General features: G+C 43.7%; 2 protein-coding genes across 4 annotated transcripts in view; both read left to right on the forward strand.

Moving 5' to 3' along the window:
- The first annotated feature begins 7,910 nt into the window (after positions 1-7,910).
- chchd1 (coiled-coil-helix-coiled-coil-helix domain containing 1) lies at positions 7,911-13,516 on the forward strand. The gene is made up of 3 exons (XM_074645485.1): positions 7,911-8,287; positions 9,596-9,714; positions 12,885-13,516. Exons 1-3 carry the CDS (start codon positions 8,149-8,151, stop codon positions 12,993-12,995), a joined length of 369 nt encoding a protein of 122 aa, XP_074501586.1. The 5' UTR covers positions 7,911-8,148; the 3' UTR covers positions 12,996-13,516.
- A 7,181-nt stretch (positions 13,517-20,697) lies between these two features.
- The window catches only part of LOC141773441 (neurotrypsin), a 67,705-nt gene continuing 65,907 nt past the window's right edge, over positions 20,698-22,495 (forward strand). For all 3 annotated transcript variants that reach the window (XR_012595111.1, XR_012595110.1, XM_074645281.1), the window contains exon 1: positions 20,698-21,079. Coding sequence is in view for 1 of the 3 variants with exons in the window: in XM_074645281.1 (XP_074501382.1) it covers positions 20,990-21,079 (90 nt within the window). In the remaining 2 variants the exon portion in view is untranslated. The remainder of the gene's footprint in view (positions 21,080-22,495) is intronic.

Genomic DNA, 22,495 nt, shown 5'->3' on the forward strand with positions numbered 1-22,495 from the left:
ATTCACATACTACATTTCAACATTCACCCATTCACGCACACATTCATACACTGATGTCAAAATTCACCCATTCACACACACATTCATACACATGTCAACATTCACCCATTCACACACACATTCACCAATTCACACACTACATGTCAACATTCACTCATTCACACCTCGATGGCTCAGCCTTCAGGAGCAGTCTGGGGTTCAGTGTCTTGCTCAAGGACACTTCAACATGTGGATTAAGAAATATAAGTCCAGATATTAAACTACTGCTCTGTAGTAATACTGGTAGTTGAAACCACACAGGCCATCTTTTACTTTGAAGTATTCCTTCGTTGGATTTGCGGTAGCTTTAAAGTTCTCTGAGTAAATTATACTGTACATTCAGTTCATTACCGGGAATAATGAACGTATTTCTGGGACATTTAATTGAGAGACTGTATTCAAAAGTCTGCAGGGTCACTTTGATGGATGTATGAAGAGAACATGAGAGTCACCTTCAACAGCTCCCAGAGCTGTTCCATTCAGATCACCGTTAACGTTACATTAGCTCGCTGTAAACACAGAAAAACGACGGACGGCTGGCTGGACCGCGGTACTGGCTGGACCGGGTACTGGCTGGGCCGCGGTACTGGCTGGGCCGCGGTACTGGGTGGACCGCGGTACTGACTGGACCGCAGTACTGACTGGACCGCAGTACTGACTGAACGTTTCATCAGGCTCGTTGGACATGAGCCAGGCTTGCACAAAATCGATCACCGCGCAATGCATGCTGGTTACATTTGTGTACGATTCGCTCTGACGTCGTGCACACGTGGGCAACGATGACCTCACGAGATCGAGGCGGCCGCAGTTTTTAGAGCCAGGTGCCGCAGCTGCTCTCCACCGACTGTAAGACTCAGGGCATTATGGGAAACGCCTGGCTGTCATCTGATCAAAGAGACGATTGGCTCTTAGTTTTGACAGCAAACACCACGTTGTAGAAAAGTCACAACTCCCTGTGTAATTGCACATTTCTACATAGAATTACAAACAAATATAAATAAATCCTAAAGTGGGCTGAAAACTACAAGTAGCCTCAGATCAGATCTAATAGGAAGTCTCTGTGACTTCCTATTAGACTTCCTGTGAATTCACTGAGGGCAACTGAGTTGCAGCTGTCCTCTATGGTCTCCTCCCCCTAATGCTGCTGCTGCTGCTGCTACTGCTGCTGCTGCTACTACTACTGCTGCTACTGCTGCTGCTGCTGCTACTACTAATACTACTGCTGCTGCTCCTACTACTACCTGCTGCTGCTACCCGCTGCTGTTGCTACTGCTGCTGCTACTAGTGCTACCTGCTGCTGCTGCTACTGCTGTTGCTACTACTGCTGCTGCTACTAGTGCTACATGCTGCTGCTGCTACTGCTGCTGCTACTACTGCTGCTACTGCTACTACTGCTGCTGCTGCTACCACTGCTGCTGCTGCTAACTGCTGCTACTGCTACTGCTGCTACTACTGCTGCTACCTGCTGCTGCTACTTCTACTGCTACCTGCTGCTGGTACCTACTGCTGCTACCTGCTGCTGGTACCTGCTACTTCTACTGCTGCTGCTACCTGCTGTTGGTACCTGCTGCTGCTACTAGTGCTACCTGCTGCTGCTGCTACTGCTGCTATTACTACTGCTGCTGCTACTAGTGCTACCTGCTGCTGCTGCTACTGCTGCTGCTACTACTGCTGCTGCTACTACTACTGCTGCTGCTGCTAACTGCTGCTGCTGCTGCTGCTACTACTGCTGCTACCTGCTGCTGCTACTACTGCTGCTACCTGCTGCTGCTACTGCTACTTCTACTGCTACCTGCTGCTGGTACCTGCTACTTCTACTGCTGCTGGTACCTGCTGCTGCTTCTGCTGCTGCTACTAGTGCTACCTGCTGCTGCTATTACTGCTGCTACTACTGCTGCTGCTACCTGCTGCTGCTACTACTGCTGCTACTACTACTGCTGCTACCTGCTGCTGCTACTACTGCTGCTACCTGCTGCTGTACTGCTACTTCTACTGCTGCTGCTACTTCTACTGCTGCTGCTACCTGCTGCTGGTACTGCTACTTCTACTGCTGCTGCTACCTGCTGCTGGTACCTGCTACTTCTACTGCTGCTGCTACCTGCTACTTCTACTACTGCTGCTACTGCTGCTGCTACTAGTGCTACCTGCTGCTGCTGCTACTAGTGCTACCTGCTGCTGCTGCTACCTGCTGCTGCTAATGCTGCTGCTACCTGCTGCTGGTACCTGCTACTTCTACTGCTGCTACTACTGCTGCTGCTACTACTGCTGCTGCTACTACTGCTGCTGCTGCTGCTACTACTGCTACTACTACTGCTGCTGCTCCTACTACTACCTGCTGCTGCTGCTGCTACTGCTGCTGCTACCCGCTGCTGTTGCTACTGCTGCTGCTACTAGTGCTACCTGCTGCTGCTGCTACTGCTGTTGCTACTACTAGTGCTACCTGCTGCTGCTGCTACTGCTGCTGCTACTACTGCTGTGCTGCTAACTGCTGCTACTGCTGCTGCTGCTGCTGCTGCTACTTCTACTGCTACCTGCTGCTGGTACCTGCTGCTGCTACTAGTGCTACCTGCTGCTGCTGCTACTGCTGCTATTACTGCTGCTACTACTGCTGCTACCTTCTGCTGCCACTACTGCTGCTACTACTGCTGCTACCTGCTGCTACTACTGCTGCTACCTGCTGCTGCTACTTCTACTGCTGCTGCTACCTGCTGCTGGTACCTGCTGCTATTAACTGCTGCTGGTACCTGCTACTTCTACTGCTGCTGCTACCTGCTGCTGCTACCTGCTGCTTCTACTGCTGCTGCTACTGCTGCTGCTGTTACTGCTGCTGCTACTAGTGCTACCTGCTACTGCTGCTACTACTGCTGCTAGTGCTACCTGCTGCTACTACTGCTGCTGCTGCTACTAGTGCTACCTGCTGCTACTGCTGCTGCTGCTGCTACTACTAATACTACTGCTGCTGCTCCTACTACTACCTGCTGCTGCTACTGCTGCTACCCGCTGCCGTTGCTACTGCTGCTGCTGCTAGTGCTACCTGCTGCTGCTGCTACTGCTGTTGCTACTACTGCTGCTGCTACTAGTGCTACCTGCTGCTGCTACTACTGCTGCTACTGCTACTTCTACTGCTGCTGGTACTGCTACTTCTACTGCTGCTGCTACCTGCTGCTGGTACCTGCTACTTCTACTGCTGCTGCTACCTGCTGCTGGTACTGCTACTTCTGCTGCTACCTGCTGCCGCTACTGCTGCTGCTACTACTGCTACTACTGCTGCTCCGACTACTACCTGCTGCTGCTATTGCTGCTACCCGCTGCTGTTGCTACTGCTGCTGCTACTAGGGCTACCTGCTGCTGCTGCTACTGCTGTTGCTACTACTGCTGCTGCTACTAGTGCTACCTCCTGCTGCTGCTACTACTGCTGCTGCTGCTAACTGCTGCTACTACTGCTGCTGCTGCCGCTGCTACTACTGCTGCTGCTCCTACTACTACCTGCTGCTGCTACTGCTGCTACCCGCTGCTGTTGCTACTACTGCTGCTGCTGCTAACTGCTGCTACTACTGCTACTTCTACTGCTACCTGCTGCTGCTACTGCTACCTGCTGCTGGTACCTGCTACTACTACTGCTGCTGCTTCTACTACTGCTGCTGCTGCTTCTATGCAAAATTGTAAAGGAAACTTCTTTAACTTTATTATTGAGACAGAATTTGTCCCTAACTACCAAAATTTTCTGCCAATTAATTTCTCCATGAAGTGAAGCCCAAAAGAATCTTCCTGGAGGCAGAGTTACAGCTTGTATGTAATTCCTTATGTATTTATTAGAGCATCTATTCTTGGTAAAATCTCCGTCACTGAGACCAACGAGCCTGTTTCCACCACGTTTCTTCTTCTTTGGTGTTTATTGGCGGTTGGCAAACCATCTTAGAGGTGCACCACCATCTGGACTGGAGTGTGGAACAGAAGATTGTGCAGAAACAAAATAGAACTAAAAAAACAAAATTAAATAAATAAAAAAAAAAAATGATAATGAAAACTCTAGATTCTTTTAACTAAATCAGTTTTTCTCAAAAACTGAATAATTTCACTGTATATATTATCTGCTTTATTCCCCAATAGACCTGACACTGAAAAGTCGTGATGTTTTGCCTTCCTTAGTGTCTGAAAAAGGTGATTCCTCTGGATAGTGTAATTACTGCAGTGTATCAGTACGTGTTCAACAGTTTCTGGCTGGTTACAGTGTGTACATTTCCCAGTTGGGTGATTGCCTATTCGATATAATGTTTGGTTAAGACCTGTATGTCCAATTCTTAGTCGAGTGATGATATTTTCTTCCCTTCTTTTCCAGCCCACCTTTCTCCCTGCTCCAACCTGTTTCTGTATATTGTACATATGCCTTCCAGTTTCCTGCTCATCCCAGTACTCCTGCCATACTTTTTGTGCATAGTTCTTGATGAATGGTTTAGCCTCAGCTTTACTTAATGGAATTTGTAATTCTATATTCTTAATTCTTAGTGTTTGTTTGGCCAGAATGTCTACCTGCTCATTTCCCTCCACACCAACATGAGCAGGAACCCATATGAATCGTGTACCTGTGCCTTTTATTTCCATCCTATACATAATGAGAAATATTTCATTAATTAAATCCATTCTGACTGATGATCTACCAGATCCTATGCTTGTGAGTGCTGAAAAACTGTCAGATGCAATAACGGTATTTTTTATTTCCCTCTCTATCCACTGCAGGGCCAATAATATTGCCAATATTTCTGTAGTATATACTGACACATAATTTGATACTCGTTTCTTGATGTAGGTCTCACTCACCGGGATATAAACTGCTGCACCTGCACACCCTGTCTCAGGATCTTTGGAACCATCTGTAAATAAGAACACGGAGTCTGTGAAGTGCTGATCCAAATAATTCTGGACTATGCGCCATGCTGGAATTTTCTTTGACTTCTCCTTCAATTCCTGCTGTATATTGAGGTCAACATTTGGTAAGGGGAATAACCAGGGAGGAATGGAGGAAACTGAAACTGTAGAGCAATATTGGAATTGACATAACCCTATGTTTTCTGCCTTTGCATCACCTACCCACCCAAAACTTATGAAGTTTGTTTCATTATGTTCCCAGCAGTCTATCAAAACACTTTTGGTAGGGTGAGTTTCATAATGACCCTGAAGATTAACCCAGTATGCCAGCATTAATTTTATTCTTCTAATCCGTAGGGGCATTTCTCCCACTTCCACTTGCATTGCTGATACCGGAGATGTTCTGAATGATCCACTAATGATTCTCAAAGCCTGAGCTTGCAGTACATCTAATTTCTTGAGGTTTGATTCTGCTGCTGACATGTAAGCTACACACCCATAGTCAAGGACAGATCTCATGAGAGCCCAGTATATATTTTGTAAAGATGCTCTACTTGCTCCCCACTCCTGTCCTGTCAAACAACGCAGTATATTGATGATTTTTTTACATTTGCTCCTGATTTTATCTAAATGAATGTTCCATGTGAGCTTTTCATCAAACCAAATCCCCAGAAATCGAACAGCTTTGACTTGCTCCAGAGGTTGATCATACAGTTTTAGGGAAATGGGTGCGATTTTACGCCGTTTTAAGAAACAAATAACTTGTGTTTTTGCTACTGATAACTTGAATCCCCATTTGTTTGCCCATTTCTCCACCTCAGCTATTGCAGCTTGCATTTTCTTATTAACAAATGATACATTGCGGCCTCTTATCCAAAGAGCTCCGTCATCCACGTACATAGACTTTCCTATATTTTGCTCAACCTGAGAAAATATATCATTGATCATTATATTGAATAATAACGGACTACATACACTTCCTTGTGGAGTTCCATTATCCACTGTATATACATTTGAATATTCTGCATCTACTCTTACCTGTATTTTCCTGTCAAATAAAAAGTCCTTCACCCAATTATATGCTCTACCACCAATTCCCAATGAATTCAATTTAATGAGTAACCCTTCTTTCCAGAGCATATCATATGCTTTTTCCACATCAAAGAAGATAGCTAATACTACTTCTTTGTTGGTCTGTGCTTTCCTGATGTCTGACTCTAAGCATAAGACAGAGTCCATAGTATTGCGACCCCTACGGAACCCACTTTGATGTGGAGATAAAAGAGCTTTACTTTCCAGGAAATAGGTTAATCTCTCTGTAACCATTCGCTCCATAATTTTACATAAATGAGAGGTTAGGGCAATAGGTCTGTAACTATATGGATCTGATGGGTCTTTCCCTGGTTTTAGAATAGGCACTATTACGGCTTGTTTCCACACTGAAGGAAGTTGTCCAGTTTCCCAAACTCTGTTATACAGTCTTAACACAGTGACCAGAGTGTTATCTGCCATGTTCTCTAACATTTTATAGCATACGCCATCTTTACCAGGTGTGGTCTGACGTGCACAAGTTATTGCTCTTCTCAATTCAAACATACTAAAAGGCAGGTCTATTGGATCTTCTGATGTCTCTTTTTTCTCTAATATTTTAGATTTCTCCAATAAAACTCTATTTCTACAGCGCCTGGCCTCATCTGTTAGGTTGTCGGAGCTGTGAACTTTCCTGAACGTTTGCGCCAGAAGTTCAGCCTTTTCTAGGTTGCTGACAGCCATTTGATCCCCATTATTCATCACTGGTAATTTATAACTCCTTCTGATCCCACCCATTCTCCTGATCATGCCCCAGACATCTGAAAGCTGTACTTCTCTTCCTATACTGCTACAATATTGCCTCCAAAATGTGCGTTTTTGGGTTCTTATTGTTTTCCTTACTATTGCCTGTGCCCTTTTATACTGGATCAAAGCATCCTGTGAATGAAGTTTTTTGAGTTCCCTAAATGCTTTATTTCTGTTTTTTATGGCTTTGCTACATTCGCTATTCCACCAAGGTACATTCTTAATACGTTTAGTTCCTGTACTCTTTGGGATTGTTTCCTCAGCAGACTGAATTATTTCATTAACTAGTTCACCATTAAATATGTTTACATCCATTTGATAATCTTCTTTAATTCCCTCACATCTCGCTGCACTTATCTCTTGGTAAGCAGCCCAGTTAGCATTTTCCAACTTCCATCTAGAATTTTCTTTCCCTTATCAAAATAAATTTTTACACCAACTTTAGTCACTACGGGGTAGTGATCGCTGCCCACTGTAGTATGCTTTATTACTTTCCATGTGCTTACACCTGCTAAAGTACTATTTACAAATGTTAGGTCAAGTGCTGCTTCTGTGTTTTGAGTGCAATTATACCGTGTTCCCTCCCCATTATTAATACACACCAAACAGTGATCATCTATAAATTCTTCTACAACTACACCATTAGCATCTGTGCTATTGCTCCCCCACAATGAATTATGTGAATTAAAATCCCCACACTATATTACATTATTTTGCAATGATCCCCCTACATCCTCCAATATACCTTGACTTAATTTCCCGCATGGATTATAAAAGTTAATTATATCTATATCACCTCTGTCAGTCCACACCTTAACAACAATTGATTCATGCTCAGTGTTTACATGCATTATCTTGTAACTCATTTCATTCTGTATGCATGTTGCAACTCCTCCACCATTACCAGATTCCCTATCCCTTCTAACTACAGAATATCCCTTTACAACAAAATCCCACTGTGGTTTCAACCATGTCTCTTGTATACATATTACATTAGGTTTATTTTGTAAATTATCAATGTACTTCTTAAACTCCTGTCCATTTGCTATTAAGCTTCTTCCACCACGTTTCCTCTTAAAGGTGGATAGGTCGTCGGGCAGCGAGTCTCGCGAGAGTTTTCGTAGGTTTCTGCAGATCTCACATCAGGTTTCGCAATTTACGGGTTCCCTTCTAGACACGACCCTTTTTCATTGGCTGGTTAGTACGACACGTTTACGACACTGAATTACGTTTTACAGCAAAACATGGCGCCACATTGAGGAGCTCGGTGAAGGAATGAGGCGTTGAACGGAAGACTGAAGGTCCAGACAGGTTCGGTTCGGTTCGGTTCGGTCCAGACAGCAGCAGCAGCTGCAGCAGCACTGAGCTAAGGCTCGGGAGGAGCAGCGGGGGAGCTGAGGAGGTGACATGGCGGCTCAGGGAGGCATCCTGTTCCAGGAGAAGGTCAACAAGCTGCTCAGCAGACACAACGGAAAACCAGCTCTGAAGCCCAACAGGCCTCTGGCTCTGAAAGATGCGGTAGCGAACCGCAAACTGAAGAAAGGAGGTAAGAAAGGACAAGAAAGACTGCGGGACCACTCGGTCTACAGGTCAAAGTCTCCTGTCACAGGCTAGATGTTCTAAAGCCTGAAAACAGAGCCGTGAGGAGGAGCAGAAGTCTAGTTATCTCTCAGAACACTTGAATTACAATATGCTGAAAGGTTATTATGATGTCTGCCCAATGATGCCAAAAATATATGTGTATATACGTGTGTGTGTGTGTATATATTTATAAATATATATATATATGTATATATTTATAAATATATATATATTTATATATATATATAATATTTATATATATATATTTATATATATATATATATATATATATATATAATATTTATATATATATATTTATATATATAATATATATTATATATATATATGTATATACTGTATATGTATGTATGTATGTATGTATATATACACTATATATATGTATGTATGTATATATACGTATGTATGTATGTGTATATATACATACATACATATATACACACATATATATATACATACACACACATATATATATATATATATATGCACACACACATATATACACACATATATATATATATTCTATTTGTTGACATCTATATGACAATAAAGTAGAATAAATTAAATGTCTCTTTCAGTTTGAGCAGTTTACAGTAAATATTTTTACCGGTCGTCGCATTGAACTGTCATCGGAGCGTGTTCCATGACGAACACTAAACGGCGTTGCACGTCGTCAGTAGGGCGGCTGGTTAAGTTGGCATCGATGCAGCTCACTGTTGGAGGGTTTATAACCCACTTCCACTCCCCAGTGATTGGTTCGGAATGGCACTTAATATGGCGGACCCTCCACGTGAACGCAAACGGAGTGGAAGTAGGTAGTGGGGGGGTGGGGTGGGGTGGGGTGGGGGGGAATTGGTTGGAATTGGGCCAGTGCCTTCCGGTAGCTGCTCATTCAGCCTGTAACATCAGATGGAAGCTGACTCTTCTGTCAGGAGACTAATTGGGAGACTATTAGGAGACCTAATGTATACAGTAGGTATTCTAATTAATGTATACATTAGTTAGGAATCATTTTAGTGTTAAAATACTCCTGGTCTATAAAGACATCACTTCTTGTCTGCTTGTTTTCAAACATCAAAGTTACAGAGTGGTGTGATTTCTTGACAAACCCATCTTTGATATCTTTGACCACGTATAAACACATATCAACCAGACAGCAGCTTTAACGTCACCACCAGCTTAGATCCACTGGTAATGATCGAAGTCCTGACTTAAACTGGTGTTTCAGGGTAAACATGAAGCTTTCTCTCCACAGAGGCCTCCTGTATCACCGAGATGTCGGTCCTGATGGCCTGTTGGAAGCAGAACAACTTTGTGGACGGTCTGTGCTCTAACGAGATGAACTCCTTCTACACTTGTGTTGAGAAGACTCAGGTATGTCCACATACACATGCACAGCAAAACAACTCACACATGAACTGGTTTGTGCTGTAAGATGACATACAGTACGTGTCCATAAATAAGCTGAGTAGAGGAATGCACGGTTCTACAGGGCCCCTGAAGTGACGCCCAAAACATCTTTTCTAATGCACACTGGGAAGTGACACATTCACTGGAAGACTCACTTTATTAAGAATACAATGCAGCCGGAGGCTATCCATAACCTTCTTTATTAAGAACACGTGCAGCCGGTGTAGGGATGTTAATAATTAACCGTTTAACATTAACCGACATTAAGCATTTTAACCGATTAACGCTATCGGTTAAAACGGTTAGAAGAAATATTAATAATTAATTAAAAAGCTGAGAAAAGCTAGTCCACCTTAAGAGAGTCTGACCCGGCGTTACAGATACAGGAAGTTGGCTTCGGTCTATAGCTCGCTTGAGCTGAGGAGTTGTAGCCTCGTAGCATTAATTCACCGACAAATAAACTGTACACACACTGTCTGCTACACCTAAGTTCACAGCTAGAACGCCACCGACAACACACACACACGGTCTGTCGGAAACTCGCTGTGTGTGACTACGGGTGGTACAAAGCTACCAGCAGAGCTACAGATGCTAACGTAGCACAAAAACACACTCTGTGGGACAGTTGCTATCGTTGATCCGGGTAGACACACAGCTGACAACCTGCTAAACGAAACTAAATGTGTGGTGGAGACTTTTACTGGGAAAGTGGCTGCATGTACGCGACACTACACGCAGCATCGTAGCTGCTAAGTTAACGCTCGCGGACGGTGAACTGGGGACTGTCTATTGTAGGGGTGGAACGGTTCGTGTAATTGACCCGAACCGTTCGGTAAGGACATTCAGTTCGGTCCGCGACGTCCTTCCAGTTCGCCGTTACCCAAACAGCTGTTTATGTCTACTAGTTGCACATGTGGAACAGAAACTCTGGAGCGTGAGTTTTACCTGGAGAGTTTTGGCAGCGCACCAGGAATGTTAGCAGCGCTGTAGCGCCCAGTAGCTCATGATAGTCGAGCTAAACTGACAACGATTTGTGTCAAACTGTACGCCGACACTGTTCAACTGAAGTCGGGTTTATATGTGGACACTTGAAACATTTAATTACGACGGCATCACCCGAATGTGTCGATTAGCGGAACGAAACAAAAGCAGATTTGACAGAGAGTCCGTTCCCCCCCGAAGCGTTCAGATTGCCTCTCACTGCAGATTCACACCGTGCCAAAGTAGTATCTAATGCTATAAGAGTGTTTATCGCTGCATATACGACCTCACTCCATCATAAACAATACAGAATTAAAGCATAAGGTCAAAGAGCGTGAGCCTTCACGTGTGAATGTTAGTCTGTTGTGCCTGTCCTGTACAAACTAGCACAAGCAGCAGTTGAGGATTTACCAACAGCCTTAAGATGGAACATTACATTTACATTACAGACATTTGTGATTTTATTTTTGTAATTTATTTTTTCTTATAGACAATATATCAGTGTTTGAGTGCCTTAACTGTTATAGTCAGAATTATGACCAATGAGCCGCTGTTGGATGAGTGGGAGATAAAAAGCTCTACGTTTTTTAGTATAGTTCTGGTTGAGCTTCTGCTTCAATGTACGGCCTTAGTTTATAATTTCATCATATTTATATGAAAATAACAAAGCTGCATTTTTTTTGTTTGCACTAATGACTGTAGAAGACCTACCTTTCAATTAAGATTTGTCAAGGAAGAAGTGTTTATGTTCCTTATGTAAGCCATATTTTTGTTAAGGCAAACATTTGTTAACTTATTTTTGCCAAATAAATGAAAAGCATGTTGAAATCAGAACATGACCTCCTCGCTGTAACATAAATGAACCGAACCGAACCGAAAACCGTGATATGAACCCAACCGTTCCACCCCTAGTCTGTTGAGCTCCTACACTGCAGCTGCATACAAGGCAAAAATCTTGTCGGTTAACGGTTAATAATCGGGTAACGAGGGTCAGTTATCGGTTAAGACATTTTTTCAAAATTAGCATCCATGGTCTGAAAATTTCACAAAACGTAAACTGCGATTTTGTGAAAACCATGCCAGCTATCAAAATGCACATTTGGCCCAGTAAAGTCTCAAGTCTCGTGACCCGTTTAAACTTTGAATCATGTTTCTACGTTAAAGTATGGCGAATCTGTGTGGCCCCAAAGAGTGTTTTTGAGCTCTCTTCACGTTGATTCCCCATTCTTTCTCATTCATTTTTCGGAATCCGCTGAGCGAATCTCTGAGAAAAGTCATAGCACACCATTCCCAATCATTCCGCACGTTTTGATGTATTTTTTGTCCAGGTGTTGGCAACGCTACGGGAGGAGTAGCGCGGCAAAGTTTTAGGCAGAAGAAGAATATTAAGAAGTAAACGTGCAGGATTATAGACCAGTGTGCCTACATGCAGCAAGGCTTGTGCCATATGCGTATTTAAAGGTTACTTCCCCCTCAGAGGAGGGAAGAGTAAATTATGTGGTGACTCAGCAGCGGTAACATAAATCTATATTCCTGAGAGCCTGACTGCATTATATTCCACTGCATCTTTTCATTTTGAGTTGTCACCCTGAATTTAGTGTTTTCCTCGCGGATGCCTCATTCAGCATCCTTGTTATGTCTGTATAACGTTATCGATATTGGTATATCCCTAAAATATATATTTTAGGGATATACCAATTTTAGGGATCCGATACCTGATATTGGTATATATCCCTAAAATATATATTTTAGGGATATACCAATTTTAGGGATCCGATACCTGATATTGGTATATATCCCTAAAATATATATTTTAGGGATATACCAATTTTAGGGATCCGATACCTGATATTGGTATATATCCCTAAAATATATATTTTAGGGATATACCAATATCGATACCAATATCAGGTATCGGATCCAATACTGTGCTAATGTACTCGTACAACAGCACCGATACCACTTTACGGCAGAGTGACGTTAACCTCTCGTCACTATCTTTCAGGTCCTATCGCACTCGCTCACGCTCCACTTCCCCGACGGTGCGGGCGAGACGGGCCAGTGGTGTGCCGGACCATATATATATATATATATATATATATATATATATATATGTTTAATTACACCCATCCAATCATCTTCCTCTTTCACAGGCTGCTATGAAGAATAAAGGTGAACAGACCACCCACCAGGGAGGACGTCTGCACCCCAAACAAGCCACAACCCTGCTGAAGAGATTTCCCAACCTGCGCACTGAGATCTAGGAACCACACTGTTTAATGCAGGACTTGTACGGACCTGGAATGTGTAGGCTTTGGTCAGGTGAAGGAGTACCCCGTACTGGACATGTTAGAGAAATAAAGGAAGGATCAGAGCACTGAAAAGGATGATTTCAACACAAAAGCACTGCACCAATATGTGAGGCAATAAGGTTATTCAATCAGTTCACATGACTAGTATTCTGTAATGGTACAGCCTTTGTATTCTCAGCACACTGCATTTTATGGTTAGTAAATGTAAATATAATGTAACTTTGTTGTGGTGTCCTCAGTTGGCTCCATTTAGTCGCAGTGTAATTTAGCAGAGTGTCTCATCCAGTGCAGAGATGTTACTAGTGGATGATGGAGTGATGGATTCATGGCTCCTGGCTGGGAGCTGACCGGGATCACTGAAAGGTCTCGTCATTCCTGTGGAAGCTGAGATTGGTGGTTAACAGATGGTGAAATAAAGTTAAACTGATAGATTAACAGTTTTATGTTTCTATCAGTTCTTCTTTCCTGTCAAACCATTCATCAGTTTCTTTCTTTCTTTCTCGGCCTGTGCTCCAGTTCCATACGACACACTAATTCAAGGCTGTCTGTCGAGTGTCCACAGTGTAAAGTGACAAAACCCCCAACGTCTGCATGACTACTAAAAAGGCCTTTAGTTGAATGTATTCTCCCATAATGAGATCTACAGAGGACTAATGAAGTGTTGACTGTGGTGAGACAGCTCCAGAAACATCATGAAGAACGGATGTTTCAGTGCTTGTTTCCATCTGTCTGGCTATCTGGAGGGTTGAGCAACCCGCACACGACCAAACCCGCTTCCATGTGATTCAACAAGTCAATCAGATATGGCTCCCCTTCCTGTGTCACATGCACCATGTTGTTCTCTCCAGCCAATCAGAGCAGACTGGGCTTCTTCAGGAGGGGCTCTTAACCCTCTGAGAGCCACAGTAGACCTGTTTTAGTCTTCTTTAAGGGGGTACAGGGGCCTTTAGGCGGTCTTTATGCTTCCGGTCTCTATGCTTCAGGGTCTTTATGCTTCCGGCCTGTTTGCTTCCGGTCCGGTCTGTATGCTTCCGGTCTGTATGCTTCCGGTCCGGTCTGTATGCTTCCGGTCCAGTCTATATGCTTCCAGTCTGTATGCTTCCGGTCTGTATGCTTCCGGTCCGGTCTGTATGCTTCCGGGTCTTTATGCTTCCGGTCTGTATGCTTCCGGTCCGGTCTGTATGCTTCCGGTCCGGTCTGTATGCTTCCGGTCCGGTCTGTATGCTTCCAGTCTGCATATGTCCGGTCTGTATGCTTCCGGTCCGGTCTGTATGCTTCCGGTCCGGTCTGTATGCTTCCAGTCTGCATATGTCCGGTCTGTATGCTTCCGGTCCGGTCTGTATGCTTCCGGTCCGGTCTGTATGCTTCCGGTCCGGTCTGTATGCTTCCGGTCCGGTCTGTATGCTTCCTGTCTGTATGCTTCCGGTCTGTATGCTTCCGGTCTGGTCTGTATGCTTCCTGTCTGTATGCTTCCTGTCTGTATGCTTCCAGTCTGTATGCTTCCTGTCTGTATGCTTCCGGTCTGTATGCTTCAGGTCTGTATGCTTCCTGTCCGGTCTGTATGCTTCCGGTCCGGTCTGTATGCGTCCGGTCTGTATGCGTCCGGTCTGTATGCTTCCAGTCTGCATACGTCCGGTCTGTATGCTTCCGGTCTGTATGCTTCCGGTCCGGTCTGTATGCTTCCGGTCCGGTCTGTATGCTTCCGGTCCGGTCTGTATGCTTCCGGTCTGTATGCTTCCGGTCCGGTCTGTATGCTTCCTGTCTGTATGCTTCCAGTCTGTATGCTTCCTGTCTGTATGCTTCCTGTCTGTATGCTTCCTGTCTGTATGCTTCCGGTCTGTATGCTTCCGGTCCGGTCTGTATGCTTCCTGTCCGGTCTGTATGCTTCCGGTCCGGTATGTATGCTTCCGGTCCGGTATGTATGCTTCCGGTCCGGTATGTATGCTTCCGGTCCGGTCTGTATGCTTCCGGTCTGGTCTGTATGCTTCCGGTCCGGACTGTATGCTTCCAGTCCGGTTTGTATGCTTCCAGTCCGGTTTGTATGCTTCCAGTCTGTATGCTTCCAGTCTGCATACTTCCGGTCTGGTCTGTATGCTTCCGGTCCGGTCTGTATGCTTCCGGTCCGGTCTGTATGCTTCCAGTCCGGTCTGTATGCTTCCGGTCTGTATGCTTCCAGTATGGTCTGTATGCTTCCAGTCCGGTCTGTATGCTTCCGGTCTGTATGCTTCCGGTCTGTATGCTTCTAGTCTGTATGCTGAGCTGGATGCAGACAGCAGTCATAAAGTTCAACTGACTGGAGAAGCATATTTAAAGTTCTTTGGAAGCTTCCTGCCTTTTTGACGACCTCCCTCTGACTGTTTTCTTTGACTATGATGATATGATATGATTTCTGGCAGACGTAACAACATTTTGTTAATGATTTTGTAAAGTGTGGATTTGGTCTCATGTTTTGTCTGAAGGAGTTGTGCTATGTTTGCACCCACCATTGTCAGAATGTGGTATTTTTCTGTTTATTTGTCTGTCATTAGAGAACCATTTCCCCCCCCTGCTTATCACTCCCTCCCAAACATGGAGACCGCAGAGGAAACGCCTCCACAGCTACTGTTCCTAACACTCATCTCCACTCACACCAAGTTTCTCATTATTATGTATGAAGAAACTAGAAGTCCGTATCTTCTCCAGCAGCATCGTGAGATGTTCATTTACACAGCAGACAGATAAACAGTTGGATGGACTTTGAGACCATATGTGTCCTGAGGTTGGCACCAGAGGAAAGGTCATGTTGTTACATACATCAAAAGGGTTTATCCAAATCTTCAAACTTTTACTTTTGTTCAAAATAACAACAAAGCACATCCTGGACAAAAGTCCCCGTCCCATCCTCCAGTATACTTCCACCACCACGTCTCAGACACCAAGAATGGAAGCAGAAGTAGATGTCTGTCTTCAGAGTTGTTCATATTGAGGAAGATCATGTATGAAACGTCACTAGCAAACAGCTTCTAACTTCTAACACTAGTAACTCTTACAGTGTTACCTTGTGTATAGTGTGTCTGCTGGTGACTGTGGAGACTACAGACATATCTCATCCAAATGACTTAAAACCCCATGATGATGAACTCACCATCAATTAGTTTGAATGTGAAGACACTGAGTGGAAGCCAGCATCTAATGATCATCAGCCTCGTTGAGAGTAAACCGATGCTGTGAGGCTACAGTAGGTAACAGGTCAGACTACAGACAACGGACAGCGTTGAACAGAGGTCTAATAAATAAAACCACTCCTTGATTAAACTACAGTACTACAGTATCTCTTCAGTTCAAACACTTGTCTCATAATTAACCAAACCAGATGAACTCTTAAATGAGCGGATTAAAGGCCCTGAAAGCTTCTCATGATGAGTGATGGGACAGGTAACATTCAACCCCTCCGCGTCTAATTCCACCCCTCCACCAATTTTACAAATCCATTTATTTGTCATGGGGAGTACTCTTCAGTCTATATATGTGTGTGTATATATATACACACACACACTATAGAGTGTACTGTAGTATTATTCAGCCTCTTCTGAGGAGCTCTGAGGGACTTCAGTGACATCACTTTAGTCATCTCAGTTTGGGCTTGAAGTCTACAAATGTGTAACAGAAAACCTGCAGCAGAACTGGAGGTGTAGAGTTTGAAAGATGTGTGTGTTTAGGAGGCAGGAAGGGGCTGAAGACAGATGCTATCGAGTTGCATTATGGGAAGTGTAGGATCCAGTGTTGCTGATATCTCGGTCATTGATGCTTTGATTTGGACCATTCTTTCTGTCCAAGTCCAACAACTTGAGGGAAAAGTTCTCTTTTCTATCAGGTATGTGTCTGTTCTGTCTAACACGTTCACATTGTAGGTCTGTAGACATTTACATGATTAGCACCTTTCATACAGGTCAGAGCAGTTCAGATGCTCCACAGATGACTATAGGAAATAACACAGAAGTGTGGAGCGTATAAATAGCAGAAATGACAAAACAATTGAAAAAGTGGAGATCAATTAGAGACCAGTGCTCGACAATATAATGTTAAAAATGTAATAAATATAATTTAAAGCTATAATAAGGGTAATAGTAATAAAACCATGTGAAATAAATACTAAATTAATTAAACAATTAAATAGAATACAAGTTTACCACTTGAATTGTTTAAAATAAGTGAATAAAATTATGTAAAAATGGAGCTGCACAAGATAGCTATCAATATACTACACTACTTAATACTACTCATACTACTTAATACTAGCTGCAGCTCAGTATTGACAAATACATCCTCTGGTTCATAAACTTTACATTTGATTTATTTGATACATACCCTCCAAAATATATAAACTGGAAAGAAAAAGTTCGGAAACTTGTGTTTGGTGGATTATTTCTCTGTTGCTACAATGCTAATGGTCATTGTATTTTACATGGTTGGAAAGCCTGTTTATTTACCTTCACAATGATGTCCAACTTGTAAGGATCATGTATTTGTGGGATGAGCAGCACAGCTGATTATGTGGGTAGCGCCCAAGAAAAATTTGCCAAAATGCTCCGTCAATGGTAAACAGTGTATTCTCCTGTTGGTGTTGACTCTTGTTTTGAGTTGTTTGGTGGATTGGATGATTGAACTCTCTTTCAGTAACAAGGAACAAACGAGACATATTGGCTATTTTACATTTTATTCATTTAATACACCTTCAGGAGCCTCAGTAGCGGTTGAGGATCCATACGCAGCCACAACAGCCTGGCACCTCCTCATGCTGGTCACCAACCTGGTCACACGTTGCTGTGGGATGGCGTTCCATTCCTCAACCAGGATTCGTTGCAGGTCAGCCAGCGTGGTTGTGTTGGTCACTCTAACACGTACAGCACGCCCAAGCTGATCCCACAAGTGTTGAATTGGGTTGAGGTCTGGACTTTTGGCAGGCCGTTCCATTCTCTCTACTCCCACATTGTGGAGGTAGTCTGTGATAACCCTGGCTCTGTGGGGGCGAGTGTTGTCATCTTGGAGGATGGAGTTAGGTCCCAGATTGTGGAGATATGGGATCGCCACTGGCTGCAGAATCTCATCCCGATATCTCACTGCATTGAGATGGCCTTCAATGATGGGAGATGCCCCCCCCCCCCCCCTCCTCTACCATGACACTGCCCCCACCAAACGCTATTACTCCATCGGTGCAAATTTTACTTGGGCACTACCCTGCTGTGCTGCTCATCCCATAAATACATGATTCTTACAAGCTGGACATCATTGTGAAGGTAAATAAACAGGCTTTCCAACGATGTAAAATACAATGACCATTAGCATTGTAACAACAGAGAAATAATACACCAAACACAAACTTACAAACTTTTTTTTCTGAGTTTATATTTAGAATAGCCACTTAGTGGGTGCCTTTGAAAAGCATTTCAGTGCCTAGAGGTGCTTTCTGTTTTTGTTGGTCCTCTTGTTTATGCCTTGTTGGGATTTAGTCACATTAAATGCTGCTGTTGGAGGTTGTTCAGTGGGATTTGAGAACATGTTACTATCTCTGACATCCATCTCCTTAGTCTAGAAGCATCTGAGGCCTCGGCCCCAAGAGGCACACTGAAGACTTTTGATGATACGATCAAGATCAAGCTTTATAATCATCTGTTTGTGAGCTGTCGCCAGGAAAAACAAGCCAGTGAAATCCTGCCTATCTGGATGGACTCGCCCTGCTTATCTCTCCACTGGTCAGTGTTACAGCGACAGGATGTTGACCTCCACTGTTGTTGCTTTCTGAGCCTCCATTGTTTCCGAGGTGTAGATTGTAGATCCTACTTGATAGGATACCTATAATGTTTTTAAAGGCCAGCATGTCCTGTAGCAGCAGTGACAATATGTACTTTAAGGAAGAGTAAGTCATTGAAGTTACTGTATTTTACTGAGTGTTTCTTTCTAGACTATCTATGAGAAAACAATGAACTCACATTATCAACAGAGTGTGACGAGGTTACAGTGTTGACGTCAAAGACGTCTATGTACTGTGTAGCTGAGATATCTAGTGAAGTGAGCATGCTAACAGCTAGCATGCTAACAGCTAGCCCCGGCCCGGCCTGTCTTGTAATACCACTTATAGTGAGTAACTGTAGCGTCCAGTCTGTCCTCTGTCCAACATGAGAGGACCAGGAAGTAGAGCTGCACCGAGGGTCGTTTCTAGAAGGTAACCCACAATTTGTGAGACTGTCGTGAGATAGTTAAGGTTCGGCATTAACCTTGAATATTTAAGGTTAGGATAGGTCATCGAGCAGCGAATCCCGTGAAAGTTTCTGCAAGTTATTGCAATTTGCAGGTTACCTTCCAGAGATGATCTGTCCCAAGGGGCTTGTCAATCCTGTTGAAGGTACTGAGTCCGTGTACGTTTTGATAGTTTGTTTATTGGATTAAATCCAAAGGTGGCATCAGGAGACTACTTCGATGGGTGGACAGGCAACAGCTCTTGGAGATGGACCTTCAGTTAGCGGTTTGCTGTAGTATTCAGTCAGCGCAAACCCCAACGCCGAGGGTCTGATCCCAGGGGACTTCCCGCTGGATCAGCAAACTTTCTGTTGCTGCCGTTACAGTTTAGACCCAGTGCTCCAGCAACCCGCTGGGACTCCGCCAGCCTGCTGGGACTCCGCCAGGTCTAATTAGTTAGTTAATATTATTTATCCATCAGTAGGCTATCAGCAGACCTATCAGCAGACCTACTGCAGGTCTAATTAGTTAGTTAATATTATTTATCCATCAGTAGTTAATATTATTTATCCATCAGTAGGCTATCAGTAGACTATCAGTAAAACTACTGCCGCTTTAATTAGTTAGTTAATATTATTTATCCATCAGTAGTTAATATTATTTATCCATCAGTAGGCTATCAGTAGACTATCAGCAGACCTACTGCAGGTCTAATTAGTTACTTAATATTATTTATCCATCAGTAGGCTATCAGTAGACCTACTGCAGCTTTAATTAATTAATATTATTTATCCATCAGTAGGCTTTCAGTAGAATATCAGTAGGCTATCAGTAGACCTACTGCCGCTTTAATTAGTTAGTTAATATTATTTATCCATCAGTAGGCTATCAGTAGACCTACTGCAGCGTTAATTAGTTCATATTATTTATCCATCAGTAGGCTATCAGTAGACCTACTGCAGCTTTAATTAGTTAGTTAATATTATTTATCCATCAGTAGGCTGTTAGTAGACCTACTGCAGGTCTAATTAGTTAGTTAATATTATTTATCCATCAGTAGGCTGTTAGTAGACCTACTGCTGTCCCAGGAGTCCTGGCTATAGTGACTATAGGTTACATTCTCAGCAGGGTACCTCCTGCTGTTGACAGCTCTGCTCTGCTTCAACAGCTCCTCAAGCACCTCAGGGTGCGTCACATCATCTATTACTATATGATCTGGCACCTGAAGGCTCTCAGAGGCTGTTGTAAAGATTATAAAGATGAATTATTTACAGAGGCTCTAATGTCAGACATTGATATCAAGGCTATAATAAGCTATGAGGGCGTTACACCTCTGATTTAAAAGGGAGACTACCTCTCTACTGCGCACTGACAGAGAGAGACAGAGAGAGAGAGAGACACACAGAGAGAGAGAGACCGAGAGAGAGAGAGAGAGAGCGAGAGAGTAGGACAGAGAGAGAGAGACACACAGAGATAGACAGAGAGAGAAAGAGAGAGACAGAGAGAGAGAGAGTCTTTCCTCGCCAACAGCGCGTCATTTTTAGATCCGAGGCGGGTTGGATGTCTGGAGTTGAGTTCAGACCGCAGCCGGTGTCTCTCGGTGTCTTTCGGTGTCTCTCGGTGTGTTTGCCTGTCACTTTGTTGTCGGTCAGAGAGGACAGCTTCAGCTAGTCAGAAGGCGGGTGAAGGTGTGTGCTGGAGGTGCGGGAGGAGATGGTTCCTTCAGCAGGATGGACCGGAACAAAGTCGTGGCCGGGTTCGTCCCCTGCAGTCTGTTACTGGTCCTGGTCCCGTTCCTGTCTCCGTCCCTGTCTGCAGAGGTAAGCAGGCTGCTGCCAGACACTCTCAGTCCATATAAAGCTCCTGTTTACGACCTGTCCCGTCTTTGTGTCCTCTATGTGACGGAGGAGGACTACTTTAGCTGCTGGTGAAATGGACTACTGAGACACTCATTTCCTCACAACTAGAGGAAGTCTCCTGGAAATAACTTAGAACTAGAAGTCTCTGTGAGGTCTTATCTCATGACTTCTCTGGTCTTTCCAGGAATCTTTAGATGAAATATCAGTTCATTTTCTGGGTCGTTATTTCTAGGAAACGATAAGACCTATAAAATAATAGAGAAAGCTCCATACACAGAAAGTTGAAAGGAGTTAAACCACACATAGATCCTGTTCAGATCCCCTCACAGCATCCCATGAACAGACAGAGAGAAGAGAAGTCGAACGTAAGCCAAGTGTAAAGTTGATTAATACCTTGTGGAAACCAGAGGTGGGTGCTAATACAACCCAGACCACAGTGGGAACCCTTGCCAACTCTTATCACCTACAGTAACTCTTACCCTTCTCTCCATATCTCCTTGGTAGCCTATGTAAACATTCTCTATAGACTTAAGCCAGGCTCAGATAACAACATATTGATCTGTTTCCATACAGGAGTTTCACTTTACAGTTTGTGTTTGGAGCTCCAGCATCTATTGATGATCCAACCCTAAATCACAATCCCATATTTGATTGCTTGTCCTTCCATCAGATGACCTGACTCCTAGCTCGCTCCTAATTAGGACCCGAGCACTTCGTGCCAGGGACCCAACGGTGTTCCTGGCATGAAGTGCAAGGAAACCTATTGTTTAGGCGCTTAGGATGCACGAAAACTCACAAAAATTGGAACACGCAACAGAACTGTCGAAAAAAGCAAAGTTCGGTAATGATTGGGCTCGGGCATCGCCATCGGGCTCCATAGCCCCCCTAATGCCTGGAAGGCCATAGTTTAGACAAAGTTGATTCTATATTCATGAAATTTGGTAGGTACATCCTGCTCATTATTTCAGACATATTCCTCATTGGGTTTCATTAGCTCCACCAACCCGGAAGTCGGCCATTTTGAATTTTGTGCGTTTTTCATGTATTTTATGCATACTTTTACATACTCCACCTAGAGAGTTTATCGGATTCACGTCAAATTTCGGTGGTTTAACCCTCCCACTACTGTGATGCTACATTGTGAAAGAATTTTTGATTGCTCGAACGGTGATGTCATAGGTCATGTGACAAGACGCCATTTTATCACTTTACAGGTATGGAACTTTACAATCCTCCTCCTAGAGGATTCAAGAGATCCATCTCAAAGTTGGGCAGCAGAATCTCAATACCTTCACAATGCTAAATTGCGAATGCTTTTGTGTTTTTTCGCAAAACGGCGTTGTCGTGGCGGCGCGGCAAATTTCGATGTTTCGACAT

Source organism: Sebastes fasciatus, chromosome 9, assembly GCF_043250625.1.
Source record: "Sebastes fasciatus isolate fSebFas1 chromosome 9, fSebFas1.pri, whole genome shotgun sequence".
Taxonomy (NCBI): domain Eukaryota; kingdom Metazoa; phylum Chordata; class Actinopteri; order Perciformes; family Sebastidae; genus Sebastes; species Sebastes fasciatus.